The sequence below is a fragment of the Triplophysa dalaica genome, chromosome 5 (genome assembly GCF_015846415.1).
Source record: "Triplophysa dalaica isolate WHDGS20190420 chromosome 5, ASM1584641v1, whole genome shotgun sequence".
In the NCBI taxonomy this organism is placed as follows: Eukaryota; Metazoa; Chordata; class Actinopteri; order Cypriniformes; family Nemacheilidae; genus Triplophysa; species Triplophysa dalaica.
Window position 1 is genome coordinate 25,266,037 of NC_079546.1, and position 16,089 is coordinate 25,282,125.

Genomic DNA, 16,089 nt, shown 5'->3' on the forward strand with positions numbered 1-16,089 from the left:
ACACACACATTTAAAAAAAAACTAAAAACAAGAGAAACCCCACCCCATCCTCTTCCAGCAGTCTGCTCATCTGAGACCTACAACACAAACAATTGAGCAATTGAGCGTTAAAATGGAGTTCTGAGAGCGGAACCACAGAAAGCATGCAACATAACCCTTGCCTGTATTGTCCTGCACACATCGCTACTAAGCGCAATGTCCCTCTCTGTGCTGACAATGATGCACCTGAGCCCCTTGGAGACCCTAACCAACCTCCTGCATTCTGCCAGAACGAGCGACAGGACGTGCAACAAGTGACGCAATAGTAAGACACTATTTCTGATTTGGATTTGTTTTGGATTTCAAAAATCCGTGATTGCCATTCTTTGCATTTTTTTGTTATTCTGTAATCATTGCATGCATCACTAATACATATTCTAAAAACAAAAATATTTTCGATTGTGATGAATATATATATATCAAATAGTGACAGAATAAAATGTATTGTTTTTGGTCAATTTTGACAGCTGTTTGGAGGATTATTTTATGAGGCCAAACTCTTTCTACTTTGCTGTAGGCCTATACTGAAAGGCTGAATACATTAAAGCCTACCTAATCACTGTAGCCTGATGGATGAACAAATGATATTAAAAACTTATGAATAAATTGGATAACTTGTAAGATACTGCATGATCCAAATATAGTATTATTTGATAATTTTTGTAAGTTTTCATTACATTTTGGTCATGAAATCCACGCTGAATCCACCCTTCTGATGGGATCAATTTAATCCAGATTTTTTGGATCAAAGTGATCCAAATCCTTCAAAAAAGTTCTGAAAAACCCAAACTAAAGGTTTGATCCGGATCAAAACCAAGATTGGATTTCGTGATCTAATCCGATTATGTAATCCGTTTTTTCTTTTGAAAAACCCATTTTCAAGATTTGATCCAATCTGTTATCCAAAATCCTTGTGGATTACTTTTGAAAAACCGGGCCCTGCATGTTTAACGTAATCTCGTGTATGTGAACGTGTTAAAAAATGCCTACTACTTATTATTTTCCAGTGTTATAACTTCATAATTAAAGCATAATTGAAGAATTTTGCATAATTATGAATAAATTGCATATTTAACCGTTGTAATTATCATGTTACCTGAATAACAAAACTGTCTTCTTTTGATCATTTGGGCAGTTACATCGTAGTACACCACTTTTTATGGTAGGACTACACCAGTGGACATCTTGATATAATTTGTGACAGAATAAGTGTGTTTATTAATGTGTGTGACTGCTGCATCATGGGTAATCTGCAGATCTGTGGTTTGAAAGAGGTGTGAAGATGCTCATGTTCTGCTTTTGTGTGTGTGTGTGGAGACAGAAGAAGAACGGAGGTGTGATCAGCTTTAATGAAGGCTGGGCGTCTGATCTGCTCGGGCAGGAAAGTCTTGTGTTGAATGAATTTGGAGAAAACCTTCATCATGTTAGTCCTGTTAAAGTCTCTGATAACAAAAGTCATAACTGAGCTCTGTGTCCAATTATTTTAAGACAACAGAAGTATTTTACAAATATCACCATTAAACTACAGAATGTGTTCTAGTCTATAATAGTGTCATGACTCAGTCGATGAGAAAAGAGGAAATGAGAAACACAGGAAGAGCATCAAATTTTCTCACAGAGAACTATAAGTAGATGATGAGAAGAGACTCAGTAAGAGAAACACAACATGACTGAGAAGAGTGATATATGTCTGCTGGGACTGATCCTTCTCTCTTCACTATTCACAGGTAAACTATACAACACATTTATTTCATCAGATTTCATTTCATTACTCTCACTGACATTCTGACAAACATGTTCAGTTTCATCTCATGTCACATTTATTATAGAGTTCATGTGTCTTCACTTATGGAACAAAAATGTATGAATATTCTCTCAAACCAATTATTTTACATCATACATTTCCATATATTGGAAGCTGGTGCTAATGTTTTTTGATATACAGCTGTAGTAGAGTAGGCGGGGCGAGACCGTGGTTCGAGTCCGGTGAGTAATTGTGAATTAGTGCCAGCTGTGCGCACACCGGGCTCGAATCACGTAGGAGATAGGGAGCATATAAAGAGAACGAGCGACCGGACCGTCGAAGAGAGAGGACCGGGCCCGGACTTGTGTTATGTTTGTATTAGTATTTATATTTATATTTTGTTCGCCGGCGGTCGTCCGTGAGGGGCCGCCGGCTGTTATATTACTTTATTAAATGTTTAAAATGTCTTCCGGTTCCCGCCTCCTTCCTTCCTTTTAATGAACTTTTCTACAACAGAAATATGTGCATTGACAATATATGGACATATATTGAGCATAAAATATATTTAGAAACGAAGACAAAAATAAAACTGAAAAAGGTTCACATGTAGATGTGATTCTTTAGTATACACATATAGGCCGGGTTTCACAGACATGGTTTAGCTTGAGCCAGGACTAAGCCTTAGTTGAATTAAGATATTTAAGTCGCTTTTAAGAAATGCCTGAGTAGAATACATTACTGGTGTGCATCTTGAGACAAAACAATGGCACTGATATATTTTAAGATATTTCTGGGCAAGTTATATTGAGTTAAGACAGGTCACACATTCATTTTAGTCTGACTAGCCTTAAGCCTTGACTGTGAAACCGGGCCATAGTGTTTAATGTTGTATTACTATGAAATGTAGAAGGGTCTCTAGTGTGTAATTGTGTGGGGTTACCGTGGTGATGAAGAGTAGAGTCTGTGGTTAGGACAACAATTGACTGAACATCATGAAGATCATATATTACTTTATTGTGCGTTATTCAGTAAAGCAATTTTCAATAAGTGCTTCAGTTTGAACAGGAGTTCTTAGGCTATTGTGAAGTGGCTATGGTTTAAAATATGAAACATGTATGTTGTAATTCTCAACAAAATACATTTTATGGCATTTTATAATACACATTCAGTCCCATATCTTATCACGTGTACATCATTATATTATAAAGTATTTTACTGGTTATAAAATTACATATATTGGAACATATAACTAAATATATTATGGTCAATATATTTTTCAATATATGAAAAGTGGCAATTCCTTATGTATTATTTAATATATCTTAATATATTTACACAATTTATTATTATCTATATTTTCAAATATACCATTATTATATATTTTACATTCATATATTAGGAAATATATTTTCTTTCCGTAAGGGTTATTCTCACATTTAAAAGTCTGATGTCAAATCACACGAGATCTTTTACTTGACCACTTCAGCTTTATACCTCACAGAGGCTATTTTTGTCTGCCATGAATGGAATTTACTGGCAAGCACACAGCGCCAGTGGTGTTTTTAAACGTGTCAAATGTTTATTTTTATTTCACAGACACGATTAGCAACACTATACCAGCGTGTTTCCAACATAGGCTACTTGTGTGTGTGTATTTACTGTAAAGTCTACGGTGTAAATACTCTTTAATTTTCCTGCTGTCCTGAGGGCTGTTGTGGTGTCTCGTACCGTCCCCACAAGACAGAAGCGACAGCCGCGCAGCTTGAAACGGAGCTCTGAATACACCGTATATATCATTTACATACAGAAACAAGATTGTATAGTGTTCTTTATAGCTGATGTCAGTAACACACTCTTTAGGGTGCAGACCAAAGAAACGACGCGCTGTCACTTTCAGCCGAACCAACACAAGTAACACAGGAAAGTTGTGGTGTCAAACGTACACCCGCTGGTGTAAATATGAGTCTTTACCTACGGGTGTACAAATTTACACTGAAACATAGTCTTTCTGGTGTGAAATGTTAATTTATTCATGAGGTTAATGAATCAATTGAGTTGACTTTACAGTGATGATTGATCTTTAGTGATGACACCTGCTGTTCATGAAGTGTTTAGATACACAGCTGATGTAAAGCAAACACAACAGATCTATGTGTGCAACTAATGTGGTCTCTTAATATCACAAAATATCAAGATGCTTTAAACAACTTTAAACAGTGTTTCTATAATCACTTATTAAAAGAAGTTTGAGTGTAAAAGATGTTCATGTAGAGTTAGAGGTGTAGCTGCAGTTTGAAATGTTTTAGATGTGACGTCATCATTAGTGTGATGATGATTCTCTTTAGTGGGGTACTTGAGGTACCTGTTTCTTTTGCTGTTGATAATGAGTTAAACAGATACACTACATGTGGTTTAAATTATTTGTTGCTTGAAGATTTGCTTGATGTCATCAGAAAATGATAAAAGTGTAATGAAATGTTTTAGTCAAGCTAGAGATGCTGATGTTTGTCAACAGTGGTGTGTAAGATAAACAGATACTGCCTTTGTCAACAATTATAAATAAGATGTTTTAAAATGTTCCACACTGACATCAAAACTCGGCATACAAATATCAATAACGGTTACAATCAATAAAATGTTAATGCTGCAGTGCATGCTGGGTAATAGAAAAGGATCAATGTGCATTTGATAATTTTCACCACCACTGTTGAGTTTTGTAGGATGACTGTTGAAGTCTTAGCATTTGTGAGAAATGTTTTACGATCCTCTGAACAAATCTTTAAAGTTGCATTTTATCACTCTAGCTGCATTTCATTATAACAAATAACTTTTTTTTTTTCATTTGACTCTTACACTAAACCTTAGTTGAGACCAATGCTTCTACTCAATAGAAAGACAAGACTGTGCACCTGCTTGCTTGAACATGATGTAAGTTTAGAACAGTTCTTTTCACAAGTAGGGAAAACTGTTAAGTTGGACTTTAGTACAAGTACCCAACCAAATAAAACACTGATCACCATAATGGTGAATTTAAATGACTTGTTCAATAAAACAACATCAGAAAAACTAAATACAACTAAAGCTCCACTAATGATATTTAAAGAAGTCAAAAGTTTCATTTAGTTACATGTAAATATGTATTATATTAGCATATGTGATTGTGTATTTATATGACATGAATCTGTGTGGCTACAGTCTTTATTTCCTGTTCTTGTTCATTTCTTCAGTGGACTCTGATCTTTAGTGATGACAGCTGCTGTTCATGATCAATCACCACTTGGAAAGTCAACTCAATTGATTCATTAACTGCATGAATAAATAAACATTTCACACCAGAAAGTGCATGATCATAGTAACTGCGGCCTACTTATGTGTTTATTTTATGTCTTTGTGACATGAATAAACAAATTATGAGTTTAAATCACTGTTAGTCGCTCTGTGGTGCGTGTGTGTGTGTCCATGTGTGTGTGATTGAAACCCACCACAGCTCAAGAACAAAAACTTTCTCTACTTATACTTTCACATATAAGATCATTAATCGTCTTAATGGTGGTTTACTTCCCACCACTGCCTTGATTTCAACATGACTGCGGCGGATACTTTCCAGTGTATCAAATCTATAACATGCTTCCTGTTATACGTGTTGTGTGAAATATCACCTCACCGGGGCTCTTTTTAAATTGCAGACTAGAGCTGGACGATTCTGGATAAATTGAGGATCCCGATTCTTTTGTTTCAAATAGAGATTGCGATTCTTTTACGATTCTGAATGATGACTAAAAGTAAAACATCATTTACAAAAAGAGGTTCTGACAAAAAAAAATGTTTATTTAGGTGCATCAATATTAAAGTAAGTAAGTAAACTCAAGTGTTTTTTCATTTTTTTTATTTAAATGCAAAAGTTTAACTTTCTAAAACGTATAAATGCATTGAAGTAACTTGTATATGAAATATTTCTCAGTAAAACAAACTCATAAGGTGACACTTTTTTTTATTTTATACATTTGCCTGATATCTTGCCTGATAGTAGTGTCTTTACAGAAAGACACTACTGATAAACATAAAAACGCATTCTTCTCACCTGTAAACTGTTTAAAATAACCTGAAAACATGAAATGATGGGCAACTTGACGAAAGCTCTGATAGCGCAGCTCCTCTATTAGCATAAATACAGTGATAAGCGGCACACTCTCTGATGACATGTTTTACCATATTGACGGATATAAACGCTCACTCGGATTTGTCCGCGCTACAAACTACAATCGTTAGTTTCGTTTCAAACATGTCCAGTTAAGATGTGAAGCATAATCAGAACAATGTATCACAATCCTGACAGACACTCATAAGAACAGTTTTGTTAGGCTATATTTACTTCATATGTTGGTCTGTTAGTTGGTGTGAGATTAGAGATTAGGAGTTTGTAAACGCGTTTTATGCGTGTGAGTTGGAGACTCTGCTTTAATCGCAGTGACGTCACTAGTGTGATCATTTGACACAGAAATAATGAAAGTGTGTGTTTTAAAAAGACTGTTTGTGACGTCGATACCTTATAATAATAATTTTAACTCCTGCGGCAGCAACAACAAATATTGAAGCGATATGATTTTAGTCCGAAGTGTAAATTTATAGACACACGAGAATCGTTGACTTTCATTAATGAGATCGTCTGTTCGAATCGAGATCTTTTAACGATTAATCGTGCTGCTCTATTGCAGACTTATTAAAATAATGGGCTGCCCAGCTAGCAGACGTTTGTTATAAGAACGTTCCTTAGGGGTTTTCCATGTTTTTGAAAACGTTTTAAAAACATTCAAAATGTCTAGTTTTTGTTATGTTTTAAGAATGTTCCCAGCTAACAAAAGTCACCATCATGATGATCAGTGTTTCTTTGAGTTGGTCTCTTGTCCCTTCATCTCTCGTACATGAGAGCATTTGATGATTTTTAACTCTGTGCAGGTCATGTACTGTAGTTATAGCAAATCAATGGGAAAGCTTATCAAATATAGCATTTACTTCCTGCAGTTCGTTCTACAGTATAGACATCAATTGTAAATGGTACTCTTGATCCTGAAAGTATATTTTACTCTTAGGGAAGTAACTGTGTTTCAAAGTCTATTAGATTTGTGTAAAAAGGGTTTTAAAAACCACAGCAACGTCTAGACAAAGACAGACTTAAAGAATCAGGATATGAATCTCATCAATGGTGACAATCAACAAACCAATTCTGATAAAAGATCTAGTGAAATGCATGCTGGGTTTCATGAACAAGTTTTGTACTAAGAATTTACCCAGCATGCATTGCACCATGAAGTTTTGTTTGGTTGGTTGTCACCATTGTTGAGATTCATACCCTGACTCTTGATGTCTGTGTTTGTCAAAGTCATTATGTAGAATAAGTTTATATTTGTTTACACATCCGGCAGACACTTGTAGACAACAAATTGCAAACAAAACACAATCTAACATTTTCTTCTATAATCAACAGCATATCAATCATTCAGATTAGATCCATTAATCTAACCACCAAATAACAGCGATTTTAATGCCCATTTACGATCTTTAGATCAGATTCTGATTGGATTGCTATGACAACAGTACATTACATGTACAGTTATATCTTCCCAATACATCTCACACATGAGGGTAAAGGGACAAGAGACCAACTCAAGGAAACACTGATCACCATGATGGTGACTTTTGTTAGCTGGGAACATTCTTAAAACATAACAAAAACTAGACATTTTGAATGTTATTAAAACGTTTTCAAAAACATGAAAAACATCTAAGGAACGTTCTTATAACAAACTTCTGCTAGCTGGGTGGAAACTATAGAGATCCATTCAGATATCCAGATGTAGAACACTTGATGTTGACATGTGTCCTGATTGTCTGAAGATCCGATCTGCTGGTTCTGATCACAGAGATCACATGTTAATGCCAAATATAAATGCACCCAATAAGAGAAGAACTAGATCACCTTCTGTTCTGTCAAATCTTCTGATTTATGTGATGTAAAAATAATAAAAGTCTATCTGTACTGACCTCACAGAATGACTTAACCTGCTATCCAGCGAGTTAAACACCTCCACACAAAGAGTCTCGTACACCAAGTTTGCAATTGAGAACTTTATCATGCTTTGGTGTGAAACTGAAATACATAAACACCAGTAAGTGCAAAGTACTTGAGTACCACAAATGCATTACAAACCCAATTCAACACGTAACTAGACTATAGAGTCATTAATTATGTATGTAGAGGAGTTAGCATACAAGGTAAGTATTATAAGTATAAGTATGAACTTCAAGGTAACAGTTGCATAGGAAATCAATAACAACTTAGCTGTCAATTAACATTATCCATATCACACTTTACACTAAATAACACCACATTCATATATTTTACTTCTTACTTACAAGGAATGCTTTCAAAGGGCTAATAAGGAGAAACCGACACCAGAATTTCCGTGCTGCTTCATCTAGCGTATCTACTTCCTGAATGTCCGCTCCGTATCAAATGGTTTCAAAATAAAAGTCTCCGGCTACACAACTAAAATCTAAGACTGGCGATGCCAGAACACTATCTGTCATTAAAGGGTTCAAATCACCGAAACAGAAACACCCCTAACCCCATCTTTTGCTTTCTTCAGCGCCCCACTAATGTCCGTCCTGTGCATTGTGATGTATTAATATGAATGATGTCATCTGCTGTTTCAGGTGTGAGTGAGCAGAAGTGACTGATGTGTTCATCAGTTCTGGTGAAAGTGTGTCTCTGTCCTGTAATGATGCTCTTCATCAATGCTCCTCAACTACATGGAACTACAGTAATTATACAACATCATCTACAGTAGAAGTGTTTGCTGGAGGAATAAATAAGAATAACACAGAGAGATCTGAGAGACTGAGTCTGACATCTGACTGCTCTCTCAACATCTATAAAACAACACAACATGATGGTGGACGTTACACCTGCAGACAATATGTGAATGGAAGTCATCATGGACCTGATTCACGTGTTAATCTACATGTTCTTCATGGTCAGTGTTTCTCTTCATTTATATGAACACATGTTTAACTTCAGATCACAGTTCTCTTTATCTCTTGTGTTTTCACTGAAACTCATGAGTACTGAGAGTGTGTTGTGTGATTTGTGTTTCAGTGTCTTCATCATCATCATCATCACAGACTGAGATAAGAGCAAACACATCTGTCACTCTCTCCTGTCAGCTGTTTACATATGACTGTGATCATGAGTTCAGTTATTATGGATTCCAGCTGGTGTGGATGAATCAGACTGATGTTGATCTACAGACAGACTCCAGATATCAGATTAGATCAGATAAACTCTGTCTCATCTCTCTGACTACAACACTCGTGAATGAAGACGACAACACAGAGTTGAGATGTGTGCTCAAACACAAGAATGACATCAAGACCTCAGTCACATATACTGTCAGATTTACAGGTAAGACATCACTCTGACAGGAGTGTCCTGAACTCAAAGTGACTTCAGTCATTAAACTCTGTACTGATGATGAAGAAATGACATAAACATGAAATATGATTGTGATGTTCTACAGTATGATGTCTCTGAACATTCATCATCTTCTACAGATTCAAACAAGATTCTAGTGACCACCACAAACCCTGAGAGATTCTCAACTCTTAAAACACCAGAAACTACACAACAACAAGGTATATTCCCACTAGAAATGCTTTGTCCCTGCTGGTGCTGAATACATTCCCAGAACAATCTGATATGGTCACGATGTGGAGTTGTTTAAAGGTTCTGGGGACCTTATTTGTGGACCTTCACAGAACGTATAGGCGACGTTTACTAAATGACATTTTCATAACATTTGCAGGACCTTCAGAGGACCAAACCAAAATGTTTCCTCCCAAAATGACAACTAGTTATGTTATTTACTTTTCCTTTTGGCAGAGAAAGATCTGTTTGCTTTATCATGGTCTGTATTAAGAGACTTCTTTAGCTAATCTTGAAGTTTATGATTTTATAAATAATGACAATTACCTTTAAAAAAGAATGATACAATAAACAAACAATTTTTACAGACACATTTAGACATTAGACAGATTTAGAAACTCATCATACAAACATCAACAATGGTGACCAACGTCAAACTAATTTAAAGCTTTCTTTTATTGATCGTCACCATTGTTGAGTTTTGTGTGATGACTGTTGATGTCTAAGTGTGACAGTAATTATTTTGTAACAGTGTTTTCCACTTTTTATAAAAGGACATTTTCATAATGCATGACCGCATGAATCTCAGTATTACTTAAAGAATCTTCACTTTACTGTTGCACATATCATATCATAAAAAGCCAATTTTGTCAACGTAATCTTTTTTTATTTTATCCTTTAAAAACACACACGTATTCTTATAGAAACACATCACATGTTTTGAACGAGGAAATTGAATTGACACAATGAAAGTCCAGAGTCAAGAGTACAACTGAAGTAAACACAGTCATTGTGGTTTGTTGAAATTTAACATTAATATTATTAACTATAATTAAAAAAAAGAATCTATTTTTAACATTGATTCTATTGTTTGTACCTGTTAGCCTGCTGCCTGTGGTCAGAGAACGTCCTGAATGTTCTGTGAAGGTCCACCAAATAACATCTCCACATAATGTAAAATATGACACATTGATACTACAGGATAGTATTGGCTACTACTTGCAGGATTTTCACAGTAAAATCAAAAGCATTACTGTGCTGCAATTTCACAGTTATTGACAGGGATGAGTAGTATTTAAAATTAATGTATTTAAAATATGTATTTGAACTACAAAATACTACTAAGTATTTTAACACTTAACATGCATTAAAAGGTTCACCCCCCAAACAAAATTCTTTCATCATCTACTCACCATCAGGTTGTTTCAAAGCTCTATAAATGTATTTGTTCTGTTAAACGCAGAGCAAGATATTTGTAAGAATGTAATCACTTTTCAGTTCTGTGACATCATCCACTACCATAGTAGGAAAAATGTTCTGTTGAACACCGAAAGAGATCGTTTGACGAATTTAGGAACACAAACAGTTCTGGGGCTCATTTTACAACCATTACATTTTTCCTACTATGGCAGTCAGTGATGTCACAGAATTGAAAATTGCTAACATTCTTACATATATCTTTCTCGGTGTTTTATGTATTATAGGGGTGAAATCACTTGATTATGATCAATTATACTTATCTGGATCAAAATTCATGATATGGGGAAATCAATTAGCATTATGAGCAGGTAGCAAGAATCGGCATGTTTAGGGACTCTGGATTATGAGTATGAACTACAAACAACGTTACATGTGAAATAAAACAGGGCTTTATTACCTAGACTAGACACATACTAATCTAACATACACACACATACAGTTTAGCATTGGACGAAGGTAAAGTTGAAGCAGAGAGATGAACAGAGCATGGATTTATGGCAGTGTATGATATTCAGAAGATCAATAGCTTGAACAAAACATCAGTTTCTTCTTGTAAAGCACTTTTGTTAAAAGGATTAATTAATAAGACTAAGTATGATACTTGCATGTATTGTCCATCAAAAGAAAGAAAGTGTCCTGATGGAGTTTGTTAAGGCTCCAATCGATATTGGTTGGGAGTGAGAACCATTTTTATGCAGAGCATCTGTATCTGGAAAGACAAGGCCGCAGCCTGGCACAAACTTCGAAGAGTTTTATAAAACTAATATGAAAAGAGTTACCAAAACACAACAAACATCAGGAAATAACAAATGTAGCTCATAGACACCAAACATGATCTAAATATCATCTTGGTTAAATGAGTTACTACAAATCTAATAATTCTAGTTGTAATACACACATTCATGGATACTTTGGATTTATGTTTAAAACAGACATAACAACGAGAACTAATAAATAAATGGAAATTTTATCAATGAATATATGAACATTTCTATAGAGATTTGTTTAGGATTGTATGTCTCTCCCCAAAGTGAGTAAAGCGAGTTCTGCTCCCTACATTCCATTCGGTCGTAAAATACTGTTATATATATATAATACATTATGTTGATGATTTTGTGTGGGTTGCTATGGTCACCAGAGATCTGGTCCTGCCTAGGATTGGGGGTAGACACCCTGGTGACTAGTTTGCTGGTTGGGTGAGGGGTGTTGTTGTTATATTTAAGAAATTTAACAAGTTATTGCATGTCTGACTGGTCCAAGGGACTACACAAGTTTGGGTCAACTAGAAAATATCAATTCAAGTAACTCTTTGATGGAAAGCAATTGAGTCAGCATAACATTTCTGTGGAATTAGTAAGTAAAGAATGATTAGTTGAGTCAACAATTTGTTTATAGTGTAATCTGTTCAAGTACTGATTTCTCCTGCTACACAGTGGGTAAGCAGGCGTATTTTGACCCTCTCGACCTGATTTTGCCAAGTGGATGATGTCCTCAGGGCAACATATTTTGTTGACCTAAGGACAACCTAGACCCACACCAAACCCTAACCATAATTTACCCCTAAAATCAGAGGGAAATGATACGTGAAAAACCATGGTCTCATCCTGATTGGAAGATTTATCTTAAAATAAACTGTAAAATTTCTGAAATCTGATTGGTTGATTTAAATGTTGTCCTAAGGATATCAACCACTTGACAGAAACAGGAGAGCTATTCGGACGCAACGTTAGCACAACACGTCTTAATCTCACAAGTAATTGTCCCTCACCCGGGTATTACTCACCTACTGTTTTGTGAATACTGCCGATCCGGACATACTATTCGATTGCCTACTGCTTTTTACCGTCTATATAGTAAGGAAGTATGCCATTTCGGATTCAGCCTAAGAGACATACATGCACTTACACAAACTCACAGAGAGGCATGGAAACCCTGTAGAGATTGGCAGATTAAGTTACCAAAATGGCAACTTGCCGAATAAAGGCATAACAATCTACACCATTTGATTAGATTCTCATTAGCATCATCATAACAAATGTACTTTATAAACACACACACAAAATAGTAAGCCAAGAGTCAAGAGCCCAACTAAAGAAAACACTGATCAGTATAATGAAGACTTTTCACCAAATCAATATTCTTTTAATTAAAATTAACTAACAACATTTTGTTTACAGGTTATGACTGAGCTGTTTTTTTTTCAGGGGCTGATCACAAACTCAAGTCATTGTTCACTTTTAGTGATGTGCATTTGTCATTTTCTGATTTGTCCTTCTCAGTGACCAGCTCTCATACAGTGACTATTGGTGTGATCGCTTCGTTACTTCTTCTACTTACTGTTGCTGTTCTTTGTGTGATTTATAGAAAAAGAAAAGGTGAGTTTATAAATCCCATTTACAGCACAAATTTAATGTTATTTAGAATATGCTGATTTCAAGAGGCCATCGAAATACAGTTTCTGACATTTTAATAATCAGAAAAAAATTCTTCTGCTCCTGTTTGTTACTGGTTTAAGCTCTCCCTAGAGGGAAAGTTCACCTAAAAATGAAAACTCTGTCATGAATTACTCACTCTCTTGTTGTTAAAAAAAATCACAAAAAACCATCGTAGGAAGTCAAAAGTGCCCCAGAACTGTTTGCTATCCTACATTTTCAAAATATCTTCTCTTTTGTTTAAAATATAAAGTCTTTTTTTCACACTATAGTAGTCAATAGGGTCCAATTACTGTTTGGTTATAATCATTCTTTCAAGTAAATGATGACATAATTTTCATTTTTGGCTGAAGTATCCCTTTAAATCAGATGCTGTTTATCTCTAATCTCAGCAGCTCTACAGCTGTGAATGACCAAAGTCCATTTAGGGAAGTATTGGTGCTTGGTGGGTCCATTTAGGGAAGTATTGGTGCTTGGTGGCCATGTATCTAACGCCTCCGGGCAGCTATTTTAGTCTCAGCGAGACCACAGTCCTATTAAGTCCTGGAATATTCCCATACATTATAGCCTATGCAGTAATAGTATTAAAGAATTTACCTTTTAAAACATACTGTCTTCATGCATTAATACATATATTAATAGAATTATGCGTGTTATAATTCAAATATCAAATATCCCCTCCCAACTCTTGCACAGTATCTACATTTCATTTAATCTGGTGCCATCTAAAGGACTTTTTATGCATAACAGGCACATTCAAAGTAACTCATGAGTACACAAAAATATTGTGTGTGCACGTCCCTTCTACATCTCCGTAGTTTATTGTAAAGAGCACATTTGTGACCCTGGACAACAAAACCAGTCCTATGGGTCAATTTTTCGAAATTGACATTTTTACATCATCTGAAAGCTGATAAATAAGGTTTCTTTTGATGTATGTGTTTTTAAGGATAGGAAAATATGTGGCGGAGAAACAGACGTTTATAACTCTGGAATCTGAGGCTGCTAAAAAATCTAAACATTGAGAAAAAAGCCTTTAAAGTTGTCCATCAGGGGTGCTGTAGCAGGCCATCCACTCACACAAGTAACGTTTTTAAGTATTTAGGGTAGGAAATTTACAAAATATCTTCATGGAATACGATCTTAACTTAATATCCTAATGATTTTCGGCATAAAAGAGAAATTGATCATTTTCACCCATACAATATATTTTTGGCTTTTACTAAAAAAGTTACCAGGCTACTTAAGACTGGTTTTGTGATCCAGGGTCACATTTGTTATATTGAGTAATGTCAAAGGAGTCTTGCATAATAATATAAACATGAACATCACAACAAGTGATAATTAAGACCCAAACACATCAAGACTCAGTGTATGAACCTCAACAATGGTAAGAATAAACTGAGACCCTCATGCTGCAATGTATGCTGGGAGTCATGAATGAGTTTTGAACTATGATGTTACCCATAATGCATTGCAGCATGTCACAGTATGAGAATGGTGTGACATCACTATGATCATCGCGTTACCTCACCTGTTAACTGTGTTGACTGACTGGCCATGTATGCCTGAAAAACATTCTGTTTCTGCTGACCTATTTAATGATTAAAATGCAACGAGAAATGTTTATTTTTTTTAGATCGGAGATTGTCTGGAGCCTCTGTGGTGAGTAAAGTAACGGCTTGATCTGTGAGATATCATCATTAGTCATGTTGGATAAAAATAATCTGATACATTGTGATGTTGTACATTTCCTTTCCTTTAGGTCGCATCTAAGAATGACAATAATGGAACATATGACACCATCAACATCGTTCCTTCTACTCCTAAGCACAAATGTTAGTAAACATTCATCTGCAATAAACTCAAAGATTCATGAGATTTGTGAATATTTACAGTCACTGTGTTAATTGTTCTTTGGTTTATATCGGCATCATTTTAATTAGTTTTATACTATCTTAACAGTCCTCTAAACATGACTTTAAAATCAATCTTTGAAGACTTTGTTCTCTGGAGTAATAAAACACAGTGATTTCAAAAGTCACAACTACATCTGTTAAATCTCACTATAGTCTGTCTAACAAACAGTGAGTGGAGAGTTTTTCAGCCTTTATATCTGTGTTGATGTTTAGGAGCAGAAAGATGATGTGGTTTATTCTGAGGTGACCGTTGTCAGTAAAAAACAACTGAAGAACAACATTGTGAGTAGAAACTACAAACATTTACATCTGCCCTCCATTCTAAACTCTCCAACTACATACATGATTTAATGCGCTGCAATATCTTCATGATATACAGTCTCATAAATATGTATTTGTATAATCTTGCTTTAATAAATCTGTGTGTTTAAACATGTGTGATGGTTTCTGTAATGTTCATTCAGGTTCAGTCTGCTGGTGATGTGACTTATGCCGTCATCAGAGGAGGAAAAACTGAACCTGAAGACGCCTGCAGAGAGCTTTAATCCTGCCTGAACAAAACCACTCGCAAATAAAACACATCATTTTACAAATAAACCCGACTCCACAACAACATAAACACAAAATATGTTTCAGTCTGTCAGTGACTTATATTTCCTTTGACAAACAAACTCAAGTGCTGATGTGATTTATGTGATACATATTGGTCGGCTTTAAAATGTTTGTCTGTTTGTTTACTATTTGAAGTTATTGTTCATATGTTATTGAATCCTAACATGTCTGAGGAATTTTCATAGGTCTTATTAATACTGTGCATGATCAAATTGGGGAAGTGTAATGGAAAATGATTTCTTAGTTTGACTTTTTCTATTTAATGAAGAACCCAAAAATACATGTTTTGTCCTGAGAATGTTCTCCAAACGTCTCTGCTGGTGTTGAATATACTTCCATAATGTTAGTTGGGCTCTTGACTCTGGGCTTTCCTTGTTAATT

General features: G+C 35.3%; 1 protein-coding gene and 1 long non-coding RNA gene across 2 annotated transcripts; one reads left to right on the forward strand and one right to left on the reverse strand.

Annotated features, from left to right (window-relative positions):
* Positions 1-7,606: 7,606 nt before the first annotated feature.
* On the reverse strand, positions 7,607-8,278 carry LOC130420832 (uncharacterized). The gene is made up of 3 exons (XR_008906705.1): positions 8,198-8,278; positions 7,826-7,931; positions 7,607-7,694 (listed from the first exon to the last, which is right to left on the reverse strand). It is a non-coding gene; the product is annotated as an uncharacterized LOC130420832 (long non-coding RNA).
* Positions 8,279-8,349: 71 nt separating this feature from the next.
* LOC130420449 (uncharacterized) lies at positions 8,350-9,408 on the forward strand (the record flags this gene model as incomplete). The annotated part of the gene is made up of 4 exons (XM_056747736.1): positions 8,350-8,377; positions 8,512-8,817; positions 8,940-9,245; positions 9,395-9,408. Coding segments are annotated over exons 1-4 (654 nt in total), but the record flags the coding sequence as incomplete, so codon positions are not given.
* Between the last annotated feature and the right edge of the window lie 6,681 nt (positions 9,409-16,089).